General features: G+C 44.6%; 2 protein-coding genes and 1 long non-coding RNA gene across 6 annotated transcripts in view; 1 reads left to right on the plus strand and 2 right to left on the minus strand.

The window, feature by feature from the left end:
- LOC147140108 (uncharacterized) overlaps positions 1-12,054 on the plus strand; it is a 66,975-nt gene that overhangs the window by 51,477 nt on the left and 3,444 nt on the right. For all 3 annotated transcript variants that reach the window (XR_015088720.1, XR_015088719.1, XR_015088721.1), the window contains one exon: positions 8,346-8,506. This is a non-coding gene — a long non-coding RNA (uncharacterized LOC147140108). The remainder of the gene's footprint in view (positions 1-8,345; positions 8,507-12,054) is intronic.
- The window catches only part of LOC147140109 (protocadherin-15-like), a 216,314-nt gene that overhangs the window by 6,322 nt on the left and 197,938 nt on the right, over positions 1-12,054 (minus strand). The window contains exons 36-40 of one of the 2 annotated variants that reach the window (XM_086045495.1): positions 9,935-10,111; positions 8,337-8,555; positions 7,686-7,694; positions 7,183-7,302; positions 193-214 (exon numbers count right to left, since the gene is read on the minus strand). In XM_086045495.1, coding sequence (XP_085901621.1) covers positions 193-214; positions 7,183-7,302; positions 7,686-7,694; positions 8,337-8,555; positions 9,935-10,111 — 547 coding nt within the window. Of the gene's footprint in view, positions 1-192; positions 215-7,182; positions 7,303-7,685; positions 7,695-8,332; positions 8,556-9,934; positions 10,112-12,054 lie in introns of those variants that run through there. The other variant, XM_086045494.1, reaches the window with a different exon arrangement.
- Positions 3,646-6,990, minus strand: LOC147140110 (protocadherin-15-like). The gene is made up of 3 exons (XM_086045706.1): positions 6,987-6,990; positions 6,092-6,218; positions 3,646-5,408 (listed from the first exon to the last, which is right to left on the minus strand). Exons 1-3 carry the CDS (start codon positions 6,988-6,990, stop codon positions 3,935-3,937), a joined length of 1,605 nt encoding a protein of 534 aa, XP_085901832.1. The 3' UTR covers positions 3,646-3,934.

The raw sequence follows: 12,054 nt of genomic DNA on the forward strand, positions 1-12,054 counted from the left end.
CAGAAAACTAAAGAGCGCGCTTATCAGAATTTTGACAAGAATGCGGCGGGATAGTAAAATCTATAAATGTGTCATTTAGATTATCCATCTTGAAAAACTGCTCTGGTGCTTGTTCAACATTTTCCATCAAAGGAGGTGCAGATAAGAATAATAGGATGAAAAGCGGCCACATCACAACATGCAGCTACTCACCTGTCTGCCGTAGCCTCGCCTCCTGTGTGCCGTCAAAAAAAAAAAAGGGGGGGGGGGGGGCAAATAATGAGTATGACTGAAATTGACATTTGGCATAGATGAAATGTTTGGTTTACAGCACGAGCGCATCTCTGTTCTGCTGACCAGTGAGGAAATTGTAGCTGTGTTTTCAAATTATGCAAATACAACGTTGCAATATTTTGCGAAAGATGCCCCCCGGGCCCGTGTTATCACATCGGTATGGGTTAACTTTTTTTTAAAAAAATGTTCCCCTCTCTCCTTTATCTTATTCAAAGAGGAGCGAAAAAAAAAATGAATGCACATATCAAAGCGAGTGGGTAGATTGGAATTCGGGGAACAGAAAGAAAAAAAACAAAAAAAAAACGTCTACACAGCCATTCCTCGATAATCTCCAGGCAGATATTAAACGAGTGCTGCGATTCCGGGAGGGATGATAACTCAAACAAAGTTAATAAAAGTGTCCTCGGTTATCGCGGCGCACATATTGCGCCACGTCCTTTTCGACAGGCGGCAACGCGCTTTGTGTTTTGGACTAAAATGAAGTCTGTAAATCTTCCAATCCATCACATGGCTGCTGCGAGCAACAATGCATCTGCAGTGCATTCATTACAAGTCGATAGGAAACGGGCAGGCGGCGCGATGGCGCTGCAAAGGCTTTCCAGAGGCACGAGCGCACAAGTCCAACTTGTCACATAAATAATGACGATTTCGCCGGCGTACCGATATACGACCCGGCCGGTGGGGGAGGAGTTTTGTCTGGGGAGCTGTAATGTGTTGTAAGGGGCGGGCCGGCGAGCCGGCTTTGCGAGGCCACACCTCCCAGGCGGAGATGGAGATGGAAGTAGGCTCTGATAGATGCTTTTCTGCTGGCTTTTGCTATACTTGACCAAGCATTGCAAATAAAAGGTTGCAGTCGATTGGGAGTCTTGATGCCTGACAGGATCAGGGATTGATATGACCAAGTATCCATATGAGGCCGGTAACGGCCTGATTTTAAGGTATCGGGTATTCGCGGAGGCTGCCGATACCAGTTACCGATAGCAAAAAGAAATTTGATGGTGAAGTAGTTGGCGCTATACTGCGGCAGTCTGACACCTTGGCAGATCAACATCTGCTTCAGAAAAAAAGATTTTCTTCACAATTTTTTTTGACATTGTTTTAAATGAAATGTTATATTTCAAAAGTATCAGAGGCATCAGTACTCGGTATCAGTGAGTACTCAAAGAATGAATACTTGTACTGGTATCAGTGTGGGGAAAAAAAGTGGTTTTGAACATCCCTAGACATGATAAAGATGTACAGATTCCAGGCTTCAGAAATAAATCGACCCCTGTTTTGACTGAGGCGGTTTAAAAAAAAAAAAAAAAAGTCTGAAAAAAAATATATATATTTTGTGTTTATTTATTGCATACCGTGAATCACTTTGAGATAATTTACAGTTGTTAAAATGTCCCATTGTTTTTGGTATGGTGTCATATTCATCTACAGTATGAGGTCGGTGCCGGGCCGTAGGGGGGAAAGTAGTAATACAGTATTGTTGGCCACAGGTGAACTGTAAAGCCAGCTTGACCGCAGCTCTGAACTAATTTGCTAGATCAAAAAACGTCAGCACTTTACCTTCAGCAATTCGATTTCCATCCAGCAGTATTTATCCATCATCTCAGTAAGCTAGCCACCCGCCCACTGTTAAGCAACCAGTCCTGGCAACATTCTAGAATTCCGATGTCATTCCGAAAAAAAAAAAATCTCACGTTATCAAATTGCTTACCGCTCATCTGTCCTGTTATTTTCTCTGGCAAAACGACCACAGCATCAAAACAGCAGTTAGCGGTGTGTTTAAGCCCCCCCCCCCCCCCACCCCCATAGTGGTGCTGCAGGCAAAGGAGTGAAAAGGTAAGCGATCGTCCTGAGATTAACAAGAAGGGGGTCGAGGATTGGAAGGGACTATCTGTGTGGGAGGACGAAGAAAGCAGAGAAATGGGACATATGGAGGCTGAGAGAGCACAAGAGAGAGGGTGGGGGGGTGCTGGGGGAGAGAAGGTAACTGTACTTGACAGTCCCACAGGCAGCAGCCCTGACTCTCCGCTCAGGGATTGATTGGTTCTGTAATTAGCCTTTTCAAGTGTGCTGCACAACATCAGAGTGACTACTTTATCAAGCTGGCGGGATCTCTGCAGACATGCGAATTGACAAGAGTCTCCAGAGGTCGCCGCATTCACCATGAGCCTGCCGAGGGAACTGGCCGGCGTGATTGTATCTGCAACTGCAACACGAGTCGTTAGCGACTGCTTCTTTCGGTACGACATGCTGTCAGGGTCGGCTTGTGTGGATTCCTGGATGCGGTTCGGAGCTTCCTTTGGTCAGGGATTAAACACGGACATTTTTTCCATGGACTAAATATCAGAGGTGGGCATTCCGTCGCACTGACGGACGCCGGTTTTGCTGGCAACTGACGAATGACGGGAAACCTTTTAAAAATGACGAACTGACGAATTGCTGAGGTGGGTTTTCATCGGTCAGTGTAATCGTCACTGAAAAGGGCGTCCGCCAGCGACGGGACTAACGGAGTCCTACGGACGACGTTTTTTTCTGACGTGTTTTTAGGGGACCGACTGACGGACCAATGGATTTCTGGCGGACTAACTGACGGTTACAATTCGGTTCGTCACGAAAAAGGACGGACTGGCGAATGACGGACCAGCAAAATTTAGGAAAATGCCCAATTCTGCTAAATATAATAACTGTCATTTGTCGTGTGTTTTTCTGAGAACTGAAAGTGGCAACTGAAACAACCGCCCGATTCGATATTGCATTGTTTACTGCTCTTTCTATGCTTAGCATGCAAGAAGTCTTCAGAGACATACAGCAGATATCACGATGATTATTAGACAATAACTTCTATCGCCATGTATCGCATGTAATGTGAGTTTGCGCTAATACCATCCGTACATCTTGAATATTTACGAGTTCATATCCAAGAAATGGGCATGCCTTTGGGAAATGCTTGGGAGTTACGGGTAATTCCTGGATCTTTTGAAGAACTGGAATAAAATAATATTCCCTTCCGGCTAATTTCGGCTTTTGCAGACAGGAACTGCATTCTCATTTGCAATCATCATAACTATCCAGCAGCCCTAGTCTTTATAAATTAAATACAAAATATAGAATATGGCTTTAGCAACATACTTCTGGTTTAATGGCCTAAGAATGATTTTTGTTATTGTTTCCTAAATATTTTTTTTCTTATTTGGAGACGGTACATATATATAGGCAGCAGTCATGGACATTTGCACCCCCATTCCTCCTCGCAGTCAGAAATCAAAGCTGTCACAGGCACAATATGCAACTTTAAACAAAGCAACTAGTGTTTACCTTTTATGCACTGTTGTGAACTATTAGAGCTCTTATTCAAAAACTGCAATTTGACAGAAGTCAACTGTTATAAACTTTTATGGAGCAATGCAGGCCTATAAAAGCAAAGTACAATCAATGTGGCAAAGCTGAGTACACTTTCTTTGGCAGATGGCGGCTTTCAGCAACAACACAGCGAGTAAAAAAAGCACTCTGCGTCTCTCTGTGAGAAATCTACACAATCAAAAATGTTGACTTGATGCAAAACTACCAGTTGTGCAAAATTCAGAAAGAGAAACAAAGAACAGGAAAAACAAAGAGTGGAGATGTAAAAATTCAAAAGAGTGTGAATATGGAGGGAGGGCGAGAGTCAGAAGACTGTGGTTTGAGAAGAAGATGGTTCGCTGAGCTCGGCAACGTCTGAGCCGTGAAGCTCGGCCGCCACCTTTGGTTCGCTTCCTTCGCTTTCAGCAGCGTTCGCGCTCGAGCAGATTTGGACCGCAGAGCTGCGCGCGCTCGGCTTTGGCGTGCTCTGCTCACCGCTGGGATCAGAGTCTTGCCGTTTGTCAGCACCCTCTGATTCCTCAGTCACTTGTGGTTTCTTGTTAAACTTGGGCACCTTGCAATTTTTGTCGACTTGGCTGTACAGGTTGGCAACAGACCTCTCTATGTCGGCGAGATTTTGGAGGTTTTTAAGGATCCCTTTCAGCTCCCGCTTCCCTGTCTCGGCCCGCGACGCGATGATGGGAGAGTGGAGCTTGCGTTCTGCGACGGGTCGCAGCGAGGACACGGGCGGCAAAGACGTCGGGACGAACTGGACGACCGGGCGGATCTGGTCGATGGAAGGTGATGGCGGGGGAGGAAGAGGCGGCGGAGGTGGGGGGACAAACTCTTTGTGAGTGGGAGAAGGTGGAGAGGCTTGACAGTGAACATGAGGTGGAGAGGCCTGATCGGTACTGTGAGGTTTATGAACTTCAGGGGGTGTGGGTGGAAATGAAGGTGGATCAGGGCTCGGGGAGGTGGAGGGCGAGGGCGGCCGCTCTGGAACAGGGGGCGGCGGGTTTTCTGGTGGGTCGGGTATGATCTCCACATGGATCTGACATGGCTGCACTGTCATGTAATTGGAGATGCTGGAGCTGAACTTCCTGAGGACAGGTGGAGTCGATCTCTGGTTAGACAGGGACCACGACTCGTCTCCCTGGGTGACGATAATATTCGGGGGTATATCCCTGCCGAAGGATGGGTAGTCCATAATTGACAGGAGGGCATCCGAGGACACCTCGAGTACATCAGTGCCGTCTTGGTCCCGGACGAGTATTGGGGAGGGTGAGCCTTGGCTGTTCTGCAGGAGGGCCTGCTGCTCAAACTGCCTGGCTTGCTCGCGGACTGACATTTTGGTTTCAAAGCTTCCGCTCAGCGGGTGGACGCCGGAACGGTCCGTTTGTTGGCCGCGTCTCATGGCGGCATGGAGGATCTGCAGTTCCCAGTCGGACGGGTCCATGAGCACTTGCCTCCGAGGCGCCTCGTTAGCCTCTGTGTGAATGCGAGCTGGCATCGTCCAGGCGCACCCTGACCATTCAGAATACGGATCAGAAAAGGAGAAACGATTTTTGGGAGGGTGTTTCCTTCCCGAGTAGATGTCAGGGCTGCCGAGATGACCGTTGTCATTGTATACAGGGTTGTGGGTGGTGAGCGGGTTGCGGTCAGAGAGGAAGGTCACGTTGCTCTCCGACTTGGGCAGGTTGACATGCAGCGCTCCGTTGCTGTGGGCTGCAAGGGCACGACAGGCAAAGGTACTAAGAATCCTTTGGTGGTCAGCCTCCGCAATGACAGACTTTTTAGCCCTGGTCCAGAGAGGGTGGTGCAGAAGAAGAAGAAGAAAAGACTTGAAAACAATTGACAGTGATGCTTTCAGGGAGGGAAAGGCTTAGGCAAAAGGAGGAAGGAAGAAAATGAATGTTTGATTCCTGGGTGACTAGATGAGACTACTTAACTAATCTCAAAGCAAATCAGAAGCAAAGTATCATCTATTCAAGTTGCCCCCCCTCAAAAAAAAAAAAAATTAAACAAAACAGTGAAATTGTGTAAAATTATTGTGACAAATCCTTTTTTTCTTTTACATGTAAGCCAAAATCTTACATGAATCACAGATTTAATTTGGGGGGTGTTCAACACTTGGAATGGATCAACTCTACATTACTTTTGATGGGAATCATGAACATATCAAAAGTTGCCAGTTGCAACGGATCATCTGACACTTTGGGGAGTCTGCTGCAAAACCTGCATCATCCCATACTTGAAGGATGCGGTGTCATTGCCCAAAACACTGCGAGATGTGAGGAGAGGACGAGATGAAGCGGAGGCTCGAGGAGAATCGTTTGGATACATGCGATAAAAAGCTTTCCCTTCAGGTCCACATTAGAAAAAGGTCACACTAATCAAAAGCATACCTGACAGCTATCAGCTACAAGGGGAATCTAGGCTCCTGTGATAGGTTTTGTGAATTTTTGATGTGGAGATTACTTACTGCAGTCTGAATCCATAGAGACAGGGGGGAAAGACATGATGGCAAGGACATAAAAACAGACAGATGGTAAGGCGACCAAGGCAGACACTGGATGTCGTTTCGATACACGTGCTGATGTCAGGAGCCGCTTGAGGTAACGCAAAGGTAATGTAGCCTCAGGACCGCTGGTGACAGTTGACAGTATGCAATGCTTAATATTTTATGTGCAGCGTAAGGCTTTTTTCGCATTCTGTGGCTGAACAATGGACAGATATACCACTACCAAGCCTGTTAACTACCAAGGAACTGACCAAAAATGTCCAAATGTTTACATCCCGCGGAGTCGAGCAAAACCAACCAGAAAACTAGCAAGAATTGCTAACAAGCAGAGCGTAGGACTAACTTGAAAACAAACCCCCGAAACAACAAACTTGCAGTCGCCTGTAATTTGGATGAACCTTCACCACTTTGCTATTATTATACCCTCCGAAAACACAATGTTGGGTAGGCCCGCACACATCTAATGCGACAACAGCTGTTTTAAACAACTCTAATCATTAAAGAGATGATAATGCTCAGTTTTGATTGACACTATCGATACAACTATTGTAGTGGTTGCTGTTTGCGGTGGTGTATTGTGTGTATTTCAGATAGCTAGCTAGACGCAGCCAGCTAATGTATGACATTTTCATTTAGCTAGAAAGCTAGTTAACTATGGCATAGATAGATAGATAGATAGATAGATAGATAGATAGATAGATAGATAGATAGATAGATAGATAGATAGATAGATAGATAGATAGATAGATAGATAGATAGATAACTAGCTTGTTAGTTAGCTTCCTGATTACTGCTAAAGTAAACGATGACATTTCTGTAAACAGCCAATAGAAAAATCCACTAAGTCTGTTTCTACCCATACGAGCGAAATTATTGTAGGTGAGCCAGACAAGTTGAGACATTGCTGCGAATGGTTTTGTAAGAAAAGGTGAAAACTTAATTTGTCATTTATTTTTTTTTGATCAGTGAGATTCCAGGAGGGGGTGGTGGTGGTGGGTGTGTTCACTACCTAATGGGATATAGTTTGAAAATGGGGGTCAAGGGTGACTCACATGCTGCTATCGCCGAGCTCTTCGTAAAGGTTGGCCCCCGCAGCGCTGGTGGGTGCTGCCTTGCCTCCGGGCGGCAAAGCCATTTGAATCCTGGCGGTTTTGGCACACTCAGCTTGACGCCTATGGAAAGACGGCGTCAACAGTTCGCCACCAAATACACGTTATCAGAGCAAACGCATTCGATATTCAAGGCATATTAGTGTGCGGGTATTAACAATAATCAGGGAGCTCACTTGACATTAAGTGGATTCCCCATTTAGAACTAATGAGCTTTCAAGCATTAAAATAAACTATTTAGTGTAAATGAAACATTAACCTGCTAACCCGTACATAGAAACACTTTATTATATTATACTATATTTATTATTTATTAATGTCATTGAAGATCCTATTTAAATAGAAAATGAATAATTAACATGAGACAAACTGCACCTCTCACTTGATCTTTGCCATTCCAGAATAAATGAAGGAATTGAAAATTATGAATGGAAATAACTACTTACTCTTTGAACCTGATTTAGGACGATCGGAAGAGAGGCGTGCGAGGAGAAAACAGGGAAGGGAGACAAAAAAAAAAAAGGTTATATAATTTGCCATGATTTTTATTCACAGTGTAGCACAAATTCAAAAACGGTGGCAGGCATCTGATGTCCACCTACTGTGTATGAAGACCAATCTTTATGGAAAAAGATCCTATTTCTTTTTCAAGAAAATGAGACGTGTCTTCGTTGAGGTCATAATGTCAAATCGGTGAAATCTGTGTCCATTTCTCTACCGTATGTGCGTGAGGGCTAATCCTGCATTATGCATGCTGTTTTCGTTCAAACACTCCAAAAACTTAGCCAGCCTCCATGTTTTCATACCCCAGAAGGCATTCCATTATTTCTTTGTGAATTGCACACTTAAGCGAGCCAGAGTGTTTATTGCGCGTATCTGCGTGCGGCAGACACGATTAAGTGGCATGACGGCGCGCTGTGACGGTCACAACCGACTGTAGGTATTTGTTACAAATGAGCTGTAATTAAATTTGCTTTCCCAAAGCGCCAGCGTAGAAATGAGGCCAGCAGAGTGTGCAGTCAGCATGGATAATGACAAAAACAAACAAACAAACAAAAAAAAAAAACAGCCCAAAAAACGGTGCGTGTTGTACTCACTGCTTGTAGGTAACCATGACGATGAGGATGGCGGGGATGCAGCAGAGAATGATGATGATGGCGAGAGCGAGGAGAGCCCCCTCCGTGTAGCCAACGGCTTGGGCGGCCTTCTTCACGCTCGCCACGATGTCCGGCGAGCGGATCTCCAGGATTCGGCCGCCCTCGCCCAGGTAAGGCTGGAACTCCTTGTTGATTTCCAGAACGTTCCCGTCGAGAAATCTATATGGAAGCGCGGAGTAGGAACGCAGAATCGGAGAACAGTTAGCAAGATCGCTACACACATTACAACACAATTCACAATTAATCAAGAAAACATTGCTAGGTAAACCTAAAACTTGAGGTTTGTAAACCAATACAGTGCAGCTCAGCCTCTGGCTAGCAAACATGTTTTTTGGGGCAAATTACTGCCAGCAATTTGCAGGTTTTTACATTTCATTTTAAATATCATGTAATCTGGATTTGAAGGACCTGATCATTCAGACAGGAGCCCTATGTACTGCACATGAAAAAAAAAAGGGAATTCAACACTGTCCCCGACTGTCAATCAAGGACCTGTTTTCCCCTGATAGGAAGAAAAATGTCTTGTAAACACTTTTCTATGAGTCGCTCGGCGAGAATGCAAAAGTGGTCCCCCCCCAAAAAAAAGCGTAATCACGCTCTGCCAGACAGGCGCTGGGAACACGGGAACAGTCCCTCGAATGATACGCTTTCTAAGAAAACAACTGAAATATATTGCTGGTTTGTGTCCAAGCTCTTGAAACAATTGGAGACGTTGTTGTATGTAGTAGTTGAGGAGAAAAATAATGGCAACGATATTTTGTGGGACTGCATTGTGGGCATCAAATACAGCAAATGATGGTCATTAGCAGTGAGGAAAATCATTTCGAGAGAGCCGCATAGTGACATTTAATCCTAGAAAGAAACAAAAAAACATGCTTGATTTACCGGTAAAATTGGAGATCTACTGAGAAACTACACGTGAAGGAAAAATCATACCATGGAAAATTGTGTTTGGCAATTTGTCCACTGCATGTACCGCATACACAGACTAGCAGTCGAGTGGGCGGGGTTATCACTGTCCAATATACGTACTGGAATGTATTTATTGGTAATACAGCGTCCACCTCGCAAATAGCTGATCAAGGCCCTGACGCAAATACAAATGACAGAAATACAAGGTGTCTATTACTTTTTAATTGCCTAGACAGATTGACTTCAACAGAGTTCCGCAAGTTGGCGTCAAAGCAATACTTTTATATGAGACAGGTTTGGCCAAATAATGGGTGAGTTTTACAGCTAATAATGGTTCTGGGAAAAAAATAGTTTAAAATACTTTTAAAAGGCTCAGTCTAAATCTAAATTTCCAAATTTTCCAATTGCTTTTTTTTTTTTTTTTTTTTTTAACGAGAGCAAATCAGAAGTCCATCACTGCAATTGACTGGTGATAGTTGAGATTCTATTATTTAAAAAGGGCCTAACAGAGAAACGGCAAGGAGATCACCAATACCTGCTGCTCGATATATTGAAAGAGGCCAAAGCAAGATACGGTTGACTAGAATGTAAATGCAAAAAGGGCAAAATCAACCAAGCCGGCATACTTGAAGAGCTCCTGGCGCGAAATGGCCCTGTTCGTAAGCGGGTCGATGGCGTACACCATCAGGTCCGACTTGCTGTAGTCCTCCAGCTCAAAGCCGTCACCGTGGCGACGCGGCCCGATGGCCTCCACAATCACCTTGGCGCCGGGGATCTGGTCCTGGACGTGACGCTCCAGGATACTGAAATTGCCACAAAGCAGTAAAAACGCAATCAAGCAATTACAAAGGTCATCAGACTACAATTAGCTTCGGAATCAATTAACCGTTTCTGGCACGGCCGATCCAGCAAATCTGGCGACGGCCGTGCTGTGATTTGGGCGCTGATTATCCTTTTCAGGCAGGAAGGACGCTAGTTGCCTTTGCCAACGCTGATTAACGGTGCGAGCATCCTCGCCTTTGCCCGACTGCGGACGACTAATAACGTTCTCCCGTCAGGCGTGTGCATCTGCAGGTCCAAACGCGTGAGGCAGACAAGGTGAGCTCTTGAAAATCAACTTTAAAACCAGTTTGCCTTTCAAATAGCCTCATTAGGCCGAAACGGCACGTCTCTCGAGGTGCCAAAGGATGTTTCGCTGTCATTAATTAATTTGGACGGGGACAGAAGAGACTGTATCATACACTCAACTGGGTCATCGACCGAGGCCTTCGCTCGGCTGATTGATATTTATTTAAGAGCCGAAGAAGAGTTTTAGTTTGGCGGCTCGGTGTTATGACGAGTCATTTTTCCAGTGACAAATTTATAAGCTGAATTAGGCGCCACCTTAAAACTAATATGGCTCGTATCCTTGCGGGTAGAGCCGGTGGAGAGGGTGCAATTTGGGTTTTTTTTTTTTTTTCGGGAGGGGTCTGTCTATTCAAACAAGGAAAACAATTAACTGGAAGTCACACTGGAGGGCAAGCAAATGTTCTGGAAAATAAAACACTGATTGGATAGGGGCGGATGTGGCATCTGCGGAAATGTACTCGCCGTCCCGTTCACGCCCTTATTACACGGAAACTTAACTTCTCGTAATACCAGGAGTCAAATGAAGGAAAGACAATATTTTTAAATTAAAATTAATATCATTAGTTTTGTTCTAATTTGGTAAGTTGGTGTGACTAGAGGCACTGTTGATTCATTCTGAAAAAGTTTTCAAATTAAAAACAACATGATGTTAGCTATGGGAAATTGAGCTATTGGGACCAACCAAGCCTCTGCCATCGAAACACGAATTCAGAACATTCAAAGAGAGATTCTGCCATGCCATTAAAAATCAATTGTTCATTTTACAGAGAGGCGATTTTAAAAAAAATTCAAATGAGCCAAATATCGCTCACCATTATCTACGCTTCAACGAGCCAGCGTATTCCGACAAGTATTACGACAGGATCTTTCCTGCCGTAAAGTGTCATGACGTTTGTTGTGCTATGATGAAGAAAGTTCTCCTAAGCACACAGTGGTTGTCTGCATTATTGGACATAATAATCTGACGATGAAAGTCCACTTTTTTGTCACTGCTATTGTTCCGCGTCGCTGTTATGAAGCTAAAAAGGCTAGCGGCGATCAGCGTTAGCTTTAGCTTTCGACTAACGCCAGACTTGTCCGCTAGCTTCCACTGCACATGCGAGTGCAGATTTCCTGAAGCCGACCGGCAGAATTATGCAGTGTCTGCAATTAATGTGTTGTCAAACATCGACCTCAACTATCTCAATCTTTTTGCGACCGTGATTTTTTTTTTTCTTTTTACATATCCGGAACAATCAGTGTTACGGGCGGAAAGAGCTAGCGCTCAATGATTTTCATAACAAAATACGGACAATCTGTAACAGCTGGCAGCTCTGGTTGTGCTGTTTGAAATGATACAAAATCTGTGAAATTTTAATCCATATGTGATCTTAAGAAGAGTTAATGAGTGTATTCCATACCTTATGAATGATCCTTAGCGTTCTTTTGCGTAGGGTGACAAATGACTATAATAGGTTCTTGTAGTTGTTTCCCCGAACCGCAACACAATATCGTAACTGTGCTACAACTAGATTATGGGCCCAACTAAGTGAAACTGGAGAATTCGCCGCGGCACACCTGATGATCTCTCGCGGCGCAGTTGCTGGGAATCAGTGGGTAAGAAGAATAATGTATATCA

This window comes from Filicampus tigris, chromosome 11 (assembly GCF_054856515.1).
Source record: "Filicampus tigris isolate MCC_2025a chromosome 11, RoL_Ftig_1.0, whole genome shotgun sequence".
In the NCBI taxonomy this organism is placed as follows: Eukaryota; Metazoa; Chordata; class Actinopteri; order Syngnathiformes; family Syngnathidae; genus Filicampus; species Filicampus tigris.